This window comes from Citrus clementina, unplaced genomic scaffold, assembly GCF_000493195.1.
Source record: "Citrus clementina cultivar Clemenules unplaced genomic scaffold, Citrus_clementina_v1.0 scaffold_1, whole genome shotgun sequence".
NCBI lineage: Eukaryota > Viridiplantae > Streptophyta > Magnoliopsida > Sapindales > Rutaceae > Citrus > Citrus x clementina.
In genome coordinates, this window is record NW_006263303.1 from 16,551,471 (window position 1) to 16,569,566 (window position 18,096).

Below are 18,096 nucleotides of genomic sequence, written 5' to 3' on the forward strand. Positions count from 1 at the left end.
GAAACTTCTGGTGACGGATAAAGTAGTTGGCTGAGGCCAATCTCGAATAACATCCACTTTTGATTGGTCAACAGATATACCATCCTTCGATACCACATATCCCAAAAATAATACTTTCTCTGTCAAGAAAATACACTTTTTTACTGCTGTGTATAAACTGCTGCTCTTAAGGCTGAAAGTACTTCTCTCAAATGTTGTAGATGTAACTCGTGACTGGTGCTATATATAAGTATATCATCGAAGTAAACAACCACAAACTTTCCAATGAAAGGGCGAAGAACTTGATTCATGACTCGCATAAAAGTACTCGGAGCATTGGATAAGCCAAATGGCATTACCAACCACTCGTATAACCCTTCGCGAATTTTAAAAGCTGTTTTCCATTCATCTCTAGGCCGTATTCGAATTTGATGGTAGCCACTCTTCAAATCAAATTTGGTAAAAATTGTTGCTCCACTGAGTTGATCTAACAAGTCATCTAATCGAGGGATTGGAAAACGATATCGAACTTTAATTTTATCGATAGCTCGACTGTCCACGCACATCCTCCAAGAACCATCTTTCTTTGGAGTCAATAAAGCAGGAACTGCACAGGGACTAAGACTTTCACGGATATATCCCTTTTCTAGTAACTCTTCCACTTGGCGCCTTAATTCTTCATGTTCTGTAGGACTCATATGATAATGAGGTCGATTTGGTAATGTAGAACCTGGTACCAAATCAATTTGGTGTTGTATATCCCGAAGAGGTGGTAAACCCTGTGGTACCTCATTGGGGAACAAATCTTGAAATTCCGCCAGAATAGGTGTCACAGCTTCAGGAATCTTAGAATCACCGTTACTCTCTTTTCCCAATAAAATGTAGACTCTATTTGTCTCTGCTACAACATCTATAAATTGCTTCTTGCCTAACAAATAATTACCCAAGTCTTGCTGGAGAGTAAACTCCTTGTTAGGTAGGAGAACGATCTTGGTGTTGTTAAACATAAAGCTGTAGGTGTTTCTCTTCCCGTCATGTACTATGTTTCGATCATATTGCCAAGGTCTACCCAGTAATAGATAACAAGCATCCATAGCCACAACATCACACCAAATTTTGTCTTTATAAATTGAACCAATAGATAAGGAAACTAAGCAACGTTTCGATACTGTCACTTGATTTCCCTTCTTCAGCCATGTGAGCTTGTATGGAGTTTGATGAGGTTCTGTCTTTAAATTTAGCTTTGTTATGGCTTCTTCCGAAATGACATTCTCGCAACTGCCTGAGTTTATGACCATACGACATACTTTACCCCCGATTGTGCAAGTAGTCTGAAAGATATTCTGTCGTAGCCACTTGTGTTTGTCTTGACCTTTAGGAGTGAAAAATGCGCGGTTCACGATCAACATTGGCCCGCTATCACCATGTTCCTCAACAGATTGAGCGCTACCACTACTATCAAAAGTTGGCTCTACAGCGAACTCTTCAGTTTCTTCCTCCTGGTAGTCTTCACTTTCCTCTGTGCCTACGAATAAGCCTTTACCATATTTTCCTCCCTTTTTACATTCTGTCATTCAGTGCCCATTTTCTCCGCAATTAAAACAGCGTAATCCCGAACCCGAGGATTGAATTTTGCTGCTTTGACCGATTTCACTAGGTTTACTAGTTTTATTTGGAGGATTTGGAGGGGTGAAATTACGAAATTGGGAAGTCGGGTTTGAATTATCACGAACAATACTTCGAGCACCCCAAAAGCTTGAGTCATTAGTACGTCGACTAAATTGCTTCTCCAACTGCAAGGCTTGTTGGTGTGCCTCTGAAACAGAGTATGGGTCAAGTAAATTTAATTGGTCTTGAAATTGAGATCGTAGGCCTCCAATGTAGCGGGAAACCTATTGTTCTGCTGTCTTTGTCAAGTCATTGCGTGCCACCAACCAATGGAATTCTGTAGTATAATCATCCACTGATCGATTACCTTGCCTTAAATTCTGTAGCTGTTGGTATAACAATTTGGCGTAATTATGAGGCAAAAATGCTCCACGCAAGTGCTTCTTGAACTTTTCCCAAGAATCAATCTTCTTTTTGCCTTGCCTAATCCTTGTGAGCTTAGTTTGTTGCCACCAAGCTGCTGCTCTTCCACGAAATCGAGTTGCAGCAAGCGAAACTAGTTTATTTTCAGGAACTTCTTTGTATTCGAAAACTTCCTCAATGGCGTTAATCCAGTCTAATAATTCTTCAGGTCGACCACTTCCTTGAAATTCGGGAATGTCAATTCTCAACCCAGATTCCCATCTTCTGTCATCAATAGACTCAGTTCTAGGTCGACGCCCAGAGAATGGGTTAGCAAAGCTTCCACTTGATTTGTCTTCACGTTCTGGAGTACAATGGCGTTCGTCAAGTAACTTTGCTATTCGTGCCATTTGTGTAGCTAACATATCAATTCTGGCTGTCATACTAGCCAGGGATTCATCTTTCGAAACATCTTCTTGATTGTAAGTTGTAGTATGAGCATCACGAGCTTTTCTTGGAGGCATTTTTTTCAAATTCGGGTTTAAAAAGGTAGTGGGGTTAAACTGAAAGTAAATAAAAATTTTAGGCCGAAATTGTAATTAAGCAAAAAGTTTTAGATTGCCGATGATGGTGGTCGGAAATCGAGTAAGGGTGGGTGGGTCTGAAAGATTTTGGGTTGGTAAGATGGTGGTGGTGGTTTGTCTGAAAAAGTGGTGTTTTTTTTTTTTAACTAAACGGAAAAAAACAAAAAGGAGAAAGGAAAACATTTGGTGGTAGATGGGAATAGATGAGTAATACCAGGTTTTGGCTCTGATACCAAACTGATGCAGCGGAAGTTTAATGTTCAAAATATTCCGTTGATTCTAGAGAATACTGGAATAAAAGAACAACTAAATTCACATTGATTCAAAAGAATACCGTGAACTTAGGGGTTAAGACTCGTTGATCCCACAGAATACAGAGAATTAACTGTTCAAATACTCACAAAGAGATTTGAAAATTGAAATATTATTGAACTCAAAATTCTCTGCCCTCAAAGGCTACAAGAGGGAGCTGTTTATAGTAGCAGTAATTATCCTAATTCATGAAGTGAAACAAAATCCTAAATTGAAAGGGAAACAAAATTCTAAATTAGAAAGGAATTTAAAAGTCTTAAACTTTAGTTAATAAGGAAACTAATCCTAGTATAATATGAATTCCTACTCTTCATCACAACATCTTCTCGAATCCTATTTGATATGTCTGTCATCACAGCTTCTAGTGATTGAGCAGCATCACAACCAGTTAAGCTGTAGCTTTCCTTCATTGTACTCTTTTATTTTTACATTGCAAACTTCATAATTTTCTGAAATCAACTTCTCTTTTTTATCACTCAATTTTTTTTATTGGTTGGATATCATCAATCCCAATTGAGAAGCAGGGGTGGCTTTAAGTATAGGCGAGTAAGGCAGTTGTCTAAGGTCTCATTTTTTTTTAAGACCTCATTTGTTTGAGAATTTTTTTAATAATTCTCTAATTAATAAGGATCTTTTCTTAAATTATTTATTGTAGAAAAGCCTATTAGACATCTTTATAATTAACAACTATTCTACAATTAAGATTTTTTTAATAGAAAATCAATATTTGTTAACCTTAACGTTGAAGGGATATGATTAATAATGTTGTTTAACTATTAATTCATTCATTATTAGTCCTTCGAAGGAAAAAAAATTTAAATTCTTTACCTTTTCAATTTCATAAAAGAACTTGACTATTTAACATTAAAATCTTTAACTTTTAATATTCCTTTTGATTTCGATAAAACCTTATAATCTAAAATATCAGTAAACAAAAAAAAATATTCTTGCTCCTTTCTTTACAAAGAAAATTATTACATTCATTAGTTTGTTTAAATAAGAAAAAATTAGTTTCTTGAAATGCAAAATTCATCATATCTGTTATCTAATAATCAGTTCATCGTCTTAATTTTCTATTTACTACCATTTGAAATATTCTATTTGAAAATAATGTTGTTCTCATTTATTTGCTTGTTTATTCTTGTAATAATTCTAATGGAAGAAAAAAGAAAAAGATCATCTTGACTTTTTTTTAGGTTTTGTCTTTGAAATTTTTAGATCTTTCTATTATTGTTAAAATTAAAGAATTGAAGATGGAATGAATTTTAAATTCTTTTTTTTTTTAGTATTGAAATTGTAAAATAAAAAGAAACCCCATTAAAAAAATCGCCTAAGGCCCCAAATACTCTAAAGCCAATCCTGTTGAGAAGCCATGATTCATAATCCATCGAGCACTGCAGACAAGCAAATATGGCGAGACTTGTTCTTCAGAAGATTAAACATTCAATCGTAAACAATAAATCATCAAACAAATGCAAGGATATTGTGATAGCATAGTAAATGAGCATACATAGTGAACATAAAGTTGACCAAACAAATACTTCAAAAGAAAAAACAATTTTAACAAAGGCTCTTCTGTTAGAGAACAATAATTACAATGGAAAGCTGATAAGAGAAACTTGATATCATTAATCAGTATTTCAACCAAGAAATAAAGTTCTTAAACAGTTTCAAGCAAATAAGAAAAAGCAAGGGTGTCAAAGTAATTAAAAGAGAAAGTACACGTGCCAACAAATAAAGTTCATATCCAAGAACACGAAAAAGTAAAATGTAAAACGAATTTTTACCAAAATGAAAATGAAGTAGAAAGCTAACTCAATTTCTCTAGCCGATTCATGCAGCCTGAAGCAGCATGTGCTCCCTAATCTCTATGAAGAACAGAGAAAAGTCCATCTTTGTTACCATTTTCTGAAGTCATTTTCCTAATGTAAGAATATGAAATCTCATATGGCAAATGCCAAGAAGAAAAGGAAAACAATAATAATAATTATAATTATAATAACAATGATAATAAACCATCATGACAAACTCCAAAGACTAAGCCCAGGTGTGAAAGTAGGATCTTGAGAGAGGATTAAAAGGGAAGACAAACAGAAAAAATATTGAAATACAATAGAAAATCTGAGGAGAAAATGGAAAACAAAACAAAAGTTGCTCTATATATTAGGAAAAAGGTTGAATACGTTAGGGAATTTAGTATTACATGGAAACAAATCCATACCAACAAGCGCGTAGATCAGTTAGGATAGCACTATTCTATCTTAACTAAGGTCCACGATTCGAGGTTTGAAAATGCAGCTGCGTTAAATACTTAATGGGAGAGCTTTGCCGCCCTAGTGGTCCTACCCGGCTCGAATAAAGATTAGTCAGGATTCAGTATAATCTTCGAATAATAAATAGTTTAATATATCAAAAAAGAAGAAGCAAATCCACTAAGCTTTGAATCCTCCTCTCAACATGAGCGATTGCAAACGGAGGACATTTAATTCCATGCAAGATATCAGCAGATAATATTTTTTGAAATAAAAATTTCCTATTGGAAGAAAACAAGATCTCCATGTCAGTTTTCCTTTAGCTTATTTAAAGAATTTTCCAACTTATGGGCTCTGCATTGAACCCTCACTAACAACATGACTACTTTCTAAATGTTGTAGATCAATGCCCCTAAATCATGATGACATTTTGATGATAGCAGTATGTCACCATGCAACGTTTATAGGAGCGTAAAGTAAATACGTTTTTCAACTAACAAGCTTTCTGACATGGCAATTAGAACTAGGTGTAATGTTAGAAGTTGGCCTCTTAAGCACCTCGGCTTACCTTTGGGTGGCAATCAAAATCAGTAAGTTTCTGGGATCTAGTGGTGCAGAAAATAGGAAAAGGTTTAGGAGGATGGAAAGGGACTTTTCGAGCGCATCGGGGAAGACTTAAACAGTCTGTTCTTTCTAGCCTCCCCACATATTTCCTTTCTTTATTTGAAATCCCAAGCAAGATAGCCAAAAGGATAGAAAAATTGATGCGTGATTTTCCTATGGGAAAGTTTTGGAGAAGGCGAGAGTATGCATTTGGTGAAATGGGAAACTGTCAGAAAATCTAGAAAAAAAAAATAGATGTTTTGGGTGTCGGCAATGTGATGAACAGGAATCATGCCTCCTAGCTAAATGGCTTTGCAGATTTCCTCTGGAACAATACTCTTTATGGCACAATGTCATAAAGAGTAAGTACGACATCCAAACAATAAATGGGATTCTAAGGTGGTCATTAATGGATCCGACCGCAGCCCCTAGAAGTTCATCTCTTTGGGGTATCCTTCCTCTCATATGCATACAAGATTTGAGGTGGAAAATAGAGAATAGGTTCAGTTTTGCAAAGATGTTTGGTCTCGTACTGTTCCTTTTTGTCAGTTGTTTCCTAGACTGCTATATAGATTGACTCATGATCATAACATCTCTATCAAGTCTAGAATGGTTTTTAGCTCGTCCACTTCATCTTGGAACTGGAATCTTTATATGGAAAGCTAATGTGTCTTGAAAGGTACAATTCGTTGCTTGGGCTCTTTCTCATGATTGAACTAAAACAGCTGAAATCATTCAGAAAAGGGTTGCTAATCTGGTCCTAGCCTGTGGAATACCCTATTTCAAGCTGCTAAAATCTTATGGGCCTTTCTACACTTAAGTGTTTCAATGATTATTGAACATGTATCGGCTTTTGCTAAAGGAGAAAAAGCAAAGAGTACTATGGAAATGTAGCGTTTTGGTTCCTCTATGGGTTCTTTGGCCAGAAAGGAGCAACATCATTTTCGAGGATCCTTGAGAGGAAGATGTCAATTATCTTTGGGATAGAGCTCGGTTTCTAGCTTCTCTTTGGGCCTCAGTTTCAAAGGAAATTCAAGATACTTCATTCTTTTTCACACATTTAAATTGCGAAGGAGATTTAGGTTAGGTGGCTTTTGTTTTTTCGGAAGGTTTTCGCCTTTATTTTGGATGTTGATACTATTTTTGCCTTACCAAGATAGATGACATCTGCACCAATGTAAAGCAATGTCCTAAAGTTCATTTGGTGGACTAAGAATACCAAGTACTTTCAATACTGAATAAAACCATATATATATATATGACATCGATACAAAGGACATCTTAAAAGATCATTTGATGCTTACAAAACTCAATGAAGGAAGTTCTGCTAGTACATCGAATAACATCGCTACAAAGGACATATATGCTAAAAAATCATTTGATGCTTACAAAAATTCTGTGCAGAAAGTTCTGCTAGTACTTGTTTACCTCAGGAAAAAACTCCTCTATGGTAGATAGTAAAACTTAACTACAAAAACAAGAACTGCATAAAATATAGATAAAACATTTAGTGAAAGATTAAAACCAGATCCCCCCAAACCATTGGCAAGCTTAACAATTCCTTCTCTTCAAATGAAAATGTTTTTTTATTAATTTTTTTCATAATAGGCACACCAAGATCAATTCCACATTATAATCAAATTGTTTTCCTTCCCTCTTCCAAGGATAAAAATCTATCAAACAAGCATCATTATTTCCTTGGTGCTAGATCTAAAATTAAAGAGGCACATACCATTACCAAAAGAATTAAAAACTGAAATTCTAGCTAAGCAACGCAATAGTGGGGTTGAATTGTGTATCTAAAAGTTATTAAGCAATAAGTTTAAAATTTAATACAAATTTATGCTACAAACTTGAAATAACAAATTTAGTAATAGATAAATTTAAAAGAGATAAGAGAAAGAGAATCGAATACAGAATTTTTACGTGATTTGGCAAACTCTGCATACGTTCACGTCTCTAAGCTAACTGAGCTTGAGGATTCCACTATCCAAACCTTTACAACCCAAGGCTTTAAGATACTTACAATTGACTTCCAATGTGCCAATAAAATCGTTACAATCTAAGATGATCTCTCACCCCCTTTCCCAAAGTGTTTCCCACACTTACAATCACTCAATTTTGATATTAAAATGAAGATTACACAGATTTTCCCTCACACAATATATATGTTTATAAATAAAAGCTCAAAGTGGGATTTGATGAAAGAATAAACAAGTTTGAACTCAATATAATTTGAATATGCAAAAGCAAGCTCAATGACAATTGTTGAATCTTATTCTAAATTTAAATTTGATTGAGCCTTTATAGTTGGAGAAGAAAGTTAGCCATTGTTGACTTTCTGGGCACAATCGGATCGCCGTTAACAGAAGTCGTATTGTTGTTTTGTCTTTGTACAAGTTATCATTATACAAAATTTTGAATTGTCGGATCACCGTTAGAAGATGTCAGTTAACCGTTTAATTCCAGAGAGTTCAATAATCGAAATCGGCTTGTCATTTTCAAGTCACGGTTTACCGTTTGATTCCAAAAGCTCACCTATTCGAAGCTGGCTTGTTGTTTGCATATTATCAGTTAACCGTTATCTTCCAAAACCAATTAAATTAACCTTTAGGTTATCGGTTAACCATTTCAAAGTTAATGGTTATCTGTTTATTTTAAGAACCTCAATTTTGTCCCAAAATACTATTCGGTCTAAGAATTTCATTCAATTTTAAAGACTAACATTTTTAACCTATAACACATATGATTTGTTGTCATTAAAATCAATATTATAAGTATATTATGTCAACAAAAACAACTGAGTAATTCACCTAAAGTTGTCATGCCAAGTTGCCTAGAAATAAGCTCACTGTTTTGGAAATAAACAAACCCATCATTAGAGCACATGGTTTCTGCTCGAATTTCTTCATCTCCTTCAGTTCTAATTAGCTTGTTTGAGCAGGTCTTCTTTTTCACAGTTAAACTGACATAGACTCTCATATTTGCATGCGGTTGGACTACAACATTAAATAATTGTTTCCTAGTCCAAAGCTCTACCGGCTGCATCACATAATTTTACTCAAATTAAAGATAAACAGCAGGCAACAAGACTACAAAATAAATAAATAGCGCATTGATTTACACTTTTTTGACATAAGAACCAAAGTACAAGTGCTATTTAATCAAATTTCTAAATTACAAACAAACATGTCAATATAAAAACAGTCCTCCATGCCAAAATAAAGAATCTAACCCTAGCTCTTTTGGGGGTGATTTAGCAAGAAAGAAATAGCTGCATTTTTAAAGGTGAAAAAGAGGAAGATATCAATGGGTTATCAGCCAGGATTCATTTATTTTCTTCCATTTCTTAATTTGTTCCATACAAAACACATCAATCCCTAAAAGTCTGATTTACCCAAAAGAGACTGCCCAACCCAATGGAAAAATGAGTTATGAGACGTATACTTAGCAAGATTCAGGAACCTCACTTTTAAACGTCAGACACAAACAACAGCCATTTTTGAAACTTAAGCTTCTCTTATATAACAATCCACATTCAGAGAAATATCACTGATAACTCTCCACCTCAGCCCTTCAAAATTTTTATGTACCATTGAACCAAACTCAGATAACTGAAAAATTACTAAGTGATTAAACCAAAAATAACTTAATAAGTATGCTATAACATTAAGCTAAACAGGGTGAAACTAGATATTGATATAAACTCTTCCTGCGGAACGAAGTTTGCTAAAACTACAAATATCGCACTTAGTGACTAATAAAAAGTGAAGAACTAAAAAAAAAAAATCCCAAATAGAAGATGACGACGATAGGTAACCAAACAGTAACTACGAGATTGAAAAATGTATATTTTAGCATTCAAACTTTCATCGCTAACCTTAAGTATTGCAGGCGTTGGAAAATCAACAGAATCCATCCCATCACCCATGTCACTACACATTAGTGAAAAAGCTGCAAGATCATAGAAAGTGTTCTTTGGCGTTATGAGAAAAGAAGATGTGAGAAAATCTTGAGTAGAAGCAACCAAAATCTCTCTATTTTTTGGTGTGTACAAATTATTTTGCACTTAAGGAACACAGAATATCTCATATGGTTACAAGCAATATAAGTTAAAAAGAAGTAATTACTGAGAAAAAAGTATCTTTGAGAGAATGCGTAAGAATGAAAGGCAGTCGTTTGCTACCTTTCACAGATGAAACCAGTGACCAATATTAACAATTGAAAAATTATGAACCAAATGAACAAAAATCATTATTTTACAATAAAACAACTTGCTCCAAGAGATTAAGGTACTCATCCTTATAAGATAGAAGGCTTCCTAAGAACAAATATCTTTTTAACTTATGTATATTGAGTAGAATTACAAATATCCAACAAACCGATCAAGAACAAAAGCAAATAAGAACAAAGACACAATGTTTATAGTGGTTCACCGCCTATTGCAGATGCCTACATCCACTTGAGGAATCAAGCATGGAGATTTCAATATTATGAGTTCAAAGTTACAGAGATCACAAGCTGTGTACAAAGACTACAAAGATCAACTCTTCAGTATTTTCTCTACAATCTAATCTCTCTTCTCGACTGACTAAGAATGTACCGGAAGCAACTACATATACACGTGTGCTCTGCTCTATTTCTTGGTTTGTTATGCCAACAAACCTTTCCAGCCAAAACTAACTGAAACCAAGTGCAACTCACAAGCCATCTTAAGTGAGCGTAAAACGTCACACATCAACGTCGTTCTAATCTATTTGAATTAGAAGCATATCATGTGTCTTACACGTGAAGCATTTACACTTTAGATGACAAATCAAGACACGATGGTTTGGCTCTGAAGTTCCTCAAATGACAAGTCATATGAGTGTCCGTCCTCAACGACTTGTTGTATTTGAGTTTAAGTTCATCCTTATCATTTTACTTTAAAGTTTCATTAGAATTAGGATTAAAGAAAATTTTGCATTGTAAATTTACACATTTAATAGTGAGACGGATAGGAACTTTCCCCCATCACAAATGGGCCTCCGTTCGAGCTTCTTCTGTTTGTGGGACATGCATATGCATCTCATCACCATAAAAATAAATCAGCATCATATGGTTGCAAACAGATTCATTGAATCTCAAACTTCTCCAAGGCATTATTCTCACCTGCAATTCAGCGGCGGACCTGCAGCAAGGCTAGACCGGGCTGTAGCCCGGTCAAACTTAGGAAAAAATCATTCATACCCCTTATTTTACTATCAATTATAGACAATAATAGAGATTTTATTTTGTTTTCATACATGTCCCTAATATAATTATCCTTATATTTTCATTAATTTTATACTATAATGGAGTTTTTATTTTATTTTTAAATATGTCCTTAATTCAATTATATTTTTTTCCAATTGAAATTATTGACTTATTTTATAAAATGAGTAAATTATATATTTACTAGATAGATAAAAAACATTAGGGGGTAAAATGTTATTACTTTAATTTATTTAAAAAAATTCTAATTGAAAAAAAGTATGTCAATCTAATATAAAATTGTCACTAGTATTAAACTACTTAAAAAAAACATGTATTAACAATTATCAGCATTTTCATAAACTTTTTATGTAAATTTTGAGATTTTATTTATTAGTTATATTAACTAAGATAAAATTTGAATATTTTGAGGAGCTTTAATTTGATAGAAAAATCATCAACAACTGGTTCTTTAAAGAGACTCAGAGCGTTTGGCAAAGAAACAACAACACCCAAATACATTTTTGTTAGGTTGAATTTAGTTTATAATTGAAACTTTTGACTAATAATATTTTTATAATTTAAAAAGAGGAATAAATTTGAATTGTTTAATTTATTGAAACCTAGTAATTAAGTACTTGACTTCAAACATTAAAGTTTTCCTTCAATTTTTAATTGATTATAATTACATGTATTCATTTATTTCAACTTAAAATCCTTAATTAATATATTAAACCTTATATAATCCTTGTATAATTACATTTTATTAGAGTCAGATTTCATAATTGTAAAATAGTGTTTTATTTTTTTAATTGCTTTTGTTTTCTACTCTTTTTATATAACTATTTTTGTTTATAACTTATAGCGATAAGATTTTTCGTGCCCCCCTTATTTGATGCAGTTTTTTCTACTTATAAATTTTTATGTTCACTTTAAAATATAAATTTTTAATTTAGCTCGGGTAATACAAATTCCTGGGTCCGCCCCAGCCTGCATGCATAAACGATAAAAAAAAATGGATTGAATAACTAGAAATAAGCCTTAGAAAAAAGTTATAATGTCTGGAATTAACATTGATCACCCTGTGGCACACGATAGACATTCGATACAAGCTTGATTGTTGAAAAGAACATCATCCCCATCTTCCAAATGACGATCTACCATACAGCCGACTTTCAATTCATTGGCAACTCTAGTTCTGAAACTACCATGCAACACCCTGCATAATAAAACAATAAAATAGCATACTAACAAATGAAGCTTTTTCCATATGAGGGATGACGAGTTTTGAATCTTGCCTTGCTGTACCATCAGGATATCTGACCATCCTTGCCCCAGGATATTTATCAGTACCATTCCGGACCCGTTTGACTCACATAATAGTTTCTACAGAATTGTATTAAAAAAAATTCAAAAAAAAAACTCCGCAGAACCATCAGGAACAGTATCGAATCACTTGGGACAATTTGTTATGACTCAAAGAATGTTTTAGCAGACAAAAACCGTATTACTTATGCAGAAAAAACCCAACTTATCTTCTCTATGCTCATTTTGGGTCCAAAACCGAAAGCTAGAGCACACTAGTTTTCGGATTTTCATAAGCTTCTCCAAGACGGCATTCGAATCCTGGCCCAATTTTATGCACGCACCTCGATATGAGTGAAATGATGACATGGGAAAAAAGGAGTTTGTTTCGAGCCATGGAATAGTTTCTATTGAATTTTCAAAAAGTATCTAAGAAAAACTCCGTTTTTTGGTCTTTTCCTTTAAAAAAGTTCTAAAAAACTATTGGAACCTTTTGAAACAGTATCGAATCAGCTGAGAAAGCTCATTACGACCCAAAGAATATTTTTATAGAAAAAATAATATCTAATTTAATTATTTATATTTTTATAATAATTTAATAATAAATTGAGTAAATACATATGATTATTTTTAAAAATAAATTTTACTAAATATTTAATTATTTTTTTTTACAACTGATTAATTTTATAATATAATTAATAATTATTATTTTAAAAGTTGTAGCATTACTAAATTGGCCCTAACACATAAGTGTAAATTACGTGAAATATTAATTAAAAAGTGAAAAAAAAAATGCTTGTGTTGTTGTCAAATAAAACGTTCTCTTATCTTAATGCATGTATTTAATCAACTAAATAAAAAAGAGTGAGACTATTAGCACCCATGTAACTTTCTTTTAAATTAAAAAAAGAAAAAATTTAGAATGAAAAGTGTTTGTGAGGAAACAAAAAAATATAAAAGACTTTAGTGTAACTGTATAAATATAAAGAGTTAGGGAGAGAAATATAATAGTATAATTAAATTTATTTTATCTTTTAATATAATTATAATAAAATAGGAGTTTTATAAGCGTTATAGTCTATAGGGTGCCAATAGTTCAAACGCAATAAAAAAAAAATCTTCCTATCTTAATTTATGTATTTAATTTATTAGGAGGTTATTACAGCGGGATTCACTTTTTGGGAATAATAATTGACGTTTTGCAAGTCTGGTAATCGCATTGACTGAGATAAGAAAAATGAAAACAGAGGCATCTAGTTCTGAAAAGAGACCAACCATTTTTGCTTTGTCAGTTGTCACTATTCTTCTTCACTCAACCAAGGAATGGCGGAAGGGCTTCTCTTTGACACAGTTGGGAAGATCTTGGAAGTGCTTGCGTCCCAAATCTTTCACGAAATCGGATTGGCCTACGGTGTCCAAGATGACATCAGCAACCTCAGGGACACCGTCGACACCATCCAGGCTGTTCTTCTGGACGCTGAAGACAAGCACAGCAGGAAGGATCACGCTGTCACCATTTGGCTCCGGAGGCTCAAAGACGCCGTCTACGCTGCCGAAGATTTGTTGGACGATTTCTCTACTGAGTTCTTGCGCCGAAAGTTGATGTCTGGGAGTAGAGTAACCAAAGAGGTACTTCTTTTCTTCTCAAAATATAACCAATTTGCTTATGCTCTTGAGATGGGTCGTAAGATCAAGGCAATTAGGGAGAGACTAGAGTCTATAAAAAATGATCGGCAGTTCCATCTTCTTCAGCAGCCCTATGAAAGAAGAGTGGAGAATACAAGGAGGGAAACACACTCTTTTGTGCATAAAGAGGACATCATTGGCAGAGATGGTGATAAAAATGAAATTATAGATCGGTTGTTAGATTCGAGTGAGAGTGAGATTGAGTCTGTCGCGGTCATTCCTATAGTGGGTATAGGGGGATTGGGGAAAACGGCGGTTGCTCAGTTAGTGTACAATGACGAGGATGTGAAAACCCATTTTAATCTAAGAATGTGGGTCTGTGTTTCTGATGTCTTTGGTGTGACTACTATTGTTGAAAAGATGATAAGATCTGCAACCAATAGGGAGTCTGAGAAACTTGATCTAGACCAACTACAGGAACGCCTTCGCGGAGAAATTGATGGGAAGAGATACTTGTTGGTTTTAGATGATGTTTGGAATGAGAATCGTGATAAATGGCTTGAATTGGAAGCTTTGCTGATGAATGGTGTGAGTGGAAGTAAGATAGTGGTGACCACTCGCAGTGAACGTGTGGCAAGAATTACTAGCAAGCTTCCGTTTCATGCTCTCAGAGGCCTCCCTGAAGACATGTCCTGGTCTTTGTTTACGCGAATGGCATTTGAACAAGGATCGGAACCAAAAGATTCCAAGTTAGTGCAAATTGGAAAAGATGTTGTAGGAAAATGTGCTGGAGTTCCTCTTGCCATAAGGACGATCGGACGCTTACTTTACTATAACAATACAGAAACTTACTGGCTGCACTTCAGGGATGATGAGCTGTCAAAAGTTCCTCAGGAAGAAAGTGATATTTTACCAAAACTCAAACTCAGTTATGATCATCTGCCATCACCATTGAAACAGTGCTTTGCTTACTGTGCATTGTTTCCCAAAGATTATCTAATAGTGAAGGAGCAACTGGTTTTACTTTGGATGGCACAAGGGTTTCTTGGGCTATCAATCGACAACCAATGTCCAGAAGATGTTGGTCATGAGTATTTTATGAGTTTGCTTTCGAGGTCATTTTTTCAAGATGCAGAATATGATGAATGGGGAAATATAATCAGATGCAAGATTCATGATCTCATGCATGATCTAGCAGAGTCAGTTGCTGGAACTGAGTGTGCCAAGGTGAAACTGGATGCAAGAAATGTTAATGAAAGGACTCATCACATTTCATGTGTTTCTGGTTTCGATTCATCACTGGAATTTCCAACTGCATTGCTTAGAGCTAAGAATCTAAGAACCTTTCTTTCGACAGTTTATTCTTCATCTGACAGGCAACTAAATGAGTCCTACTGTAACAAAATCGTGTCTAGTTTTAAGTGTTTGCGAACGTTAAATTTGAGTAATTCGGAGATTGAGACAGTTCCAAGTTTGATTGGGAAGCTGAAGCACCTGCGATATTTCAACCTTTCTCATAATGCTGATATTAAAAGCCTTCCTGACTCTGTGTCAAGATTGTTGAATCTCCAAACACTAGATCTCTCTTGCTGTGATGACCTTGTGGAATTGCCAAGAGATATTGGAAAAATGGTGAGCCTCAGACATCTTGCAATTGAATCCTGTCTATCCTTGACTGATATGCCAAATGGACTTGGCCAGTTAACAAATCTCCGTACTTTACCATTGTTCATGGTAGGCAGGAAGACTCAGCTGAGCCAATTAAATGGGCTGAACAAATTGAGAGGTTCCCTAAGAATTGAAAACTTGGGTGAGAAGCAAAATTCGAGGTTAGCTAACTTAGAAGCAAAGGAAGGTCTTCAGTCTCTAGTGTTGCAGTGGGATGCGAACAAGACAGTTATTTACATTGATGATGCTCTGTTAGAAGGCCTAAAACCACACCAAAATCTGAAAGAACTTACTATAATCAGGTTTGGGGGCATCAGGCTTTCTAGTTGGCTTTCCTCTGTCACCAATCTGACAATGATTGACATATCCATCTGTATAAAATGCCAATATATTCCAGAGTTGGATCAATTGCCTTCTCTAAAGCGGTTGAGACTCTTTAAATTATCTGCTCTGGAATACATTTCTTCTTCTTCCCCACCATCAACAACTATATTCCCTTCCCTTGAGGAACTCAGAATCTTTGCTTGCCCTGAATTAAAGGGATGGTGGAGGACAGATGGATCCACTACCCAAACGGCAGAGCCACCTTTGTTTCCTAGTCTCTCTAAATTAACAATAGACGGTTGCCCAAAGCTGGTTTTCATGCCGTTGTACCCATCTTTGGAAGAACTGTCTCTGTGTTCTACCAGCTCCCATCCATTGCAGCAAACGATGATGCGAACGACAAATACTGCAGAACCACCATTCTCCAAATTAAAGTCTCTGACCATTGAATCTATTGATGATTTAGAAACTTGGCCAGAGGAAATGATGCCAAACTTTCCTTCTATCCAGAATATATCTATTGAGTTGTGCCCGAAATTGATTTCTCTTCCACAGCGGCTCAATAAAGCTACCACACTAAAGACTGTTGGGATATATGATTGTCCTAATATGGCGATTCTTCCTGAAGGGCTGCAATTACAATCCTTGGAAATCATCCAATGTCCCCAGTTGTCTGAAAGATGTGGAAACAACATGGCTGTTGATTGGCCAAAGATTGCTCATATCCCTAATATTCGAATTGATAACGACTTGATTCAGTTGGGGGATGCTATCAATTGAATGCATAGTAATGATTCTCTCTTTCAACAGGTTGGTATTTCTTTTAAATCCATGTATGTATTTCTGTTTTCCAAATTTTTTCCTACATCCTCTCTTGCTTACTGTGAACTTGTGATTTTGTGTGCACTAGCAATTTGATCGTGAATGTCTGGCTTTGCAAATAAATTTTCAAGGTGGCATAAAGGAGTACCCATCTTTGAATCCTCTTATGTTTGCTGTGTGGTTGTTGGGCTAATTGTTCATTGAAGTTATCTAGTATGAATTTTCATTCATGCACACTGTTCCGGAAGTAATAAGGCTTCTGATTTTTTGGCTAATTTGGAGCTTCATTGTGTACATTTCACTTGGTGGGAGGACATCAAAAATGCAAATCACCGCACTATACTTATTGGTTTTGTACATTTGTTTATTTGTATTTGTCATTTGAGCATGCATAGTTGTTTGTTTTATAGAGTTTCTCATTTTTCATGTAATAGCTTGAAGCATATACTGTATATGTATAATTATACTATGAGGGGGTGATCTCCTACAAGGTGCATCTCTTTTTTCTTAAGTAATCAAATCTTTGTGTAATATTACTATCAAGGTTACTCCCAAAAAAAAAAAAAAAAAAAAAAAAGGGAAAGAAAGAAGAGTGAATAAGGTTGGAGAAGTCAAAAAAACCAGGTTTCTTGTAGTAGCTTGAGCATATATTGTTAATATGAAATGTTGCTATTGATTTTCCAAATTATTTGTTTAACCATGTTTCATTATTTTTGAATTTGTGGGTCTTAGTTGGGCTGAATTAGTTAGGGCCTATTCGGTACTATTTTGTAGCCCATATTTTCATTTTCATTTTCATTTTCATTTATTTTCCAAATTATTTGTTTAACCATGTTTCATTATTTTTGAATTTGTGGGTCTTAGTTGGGCTGAATTAGTTAGGGCCTATTGGGTACTATTTTGTAGCCCATATTTTCATTTTCATTTTCATTTTAATAATACAAGTGAAATACAAGTTTGGTGGGCCTGAACTTAAAATCAAATTATAAAATATAGAAAACAGAGACTATTTGACGGTAATAAAAGTTAAAGCCACTTAGCCACGTTTTCTTTAAATTACACAATGAATTATAAAAAAATATACTATACGTTCTCCTCCAAAGCAGAGAAAATAAAATAAAATTTTCTCTCATCTTCTTCTCTCCCTTCCACAACATGTTATCTCCCACTCTCATCATTTTCTTCTCTCTCTCTCTCTTACTAGAAAGTCTTTTCTTTAACTCCCATTTTCTTCATCTTTTATATGTAATTTTTTTTAATTTAATTTAATTTTTTTCTTTTGTTTTGCATAATTTTTTTCTTTTACTTTTTGGTTCATCTAACACTGACTTCCTTGTCTTTGTTTACAGAAAGCCAAATCTCTATAGATTATTGAGTCA

General features: G+C 34.4%; 1 protein-coding gene across 1 annotated transcript; it reads left to right on the forward strand.

Annotated features, from left to right (window-relative positions):
* The first annotated feature begins 13,509 nt into the window (after positions 1–13,509).
* Positions 13,510–16,836, forward strand: LOC18054016 (putative disease resistance protein RGA3). Its single transcript, XM_006451706.2, has 2 exons — positions 13,510–16,705; positions 16,806–16,836. Exon 1 carries the CDS (start codon positions 13,601–13,603, stop codon positions 16,673–16,675), a length of 3,075 nt encoding a protein of 1,024 aa, XP_006451769.1. The 5' UTR covers positions 13,510–13,600; the 3' UTR covers positions 16,676–16,705; positions 16,806–16,836.
* The last annotated feature ends 1,260 nt before the right edge of the window (positions 16,837–18,096 follow it).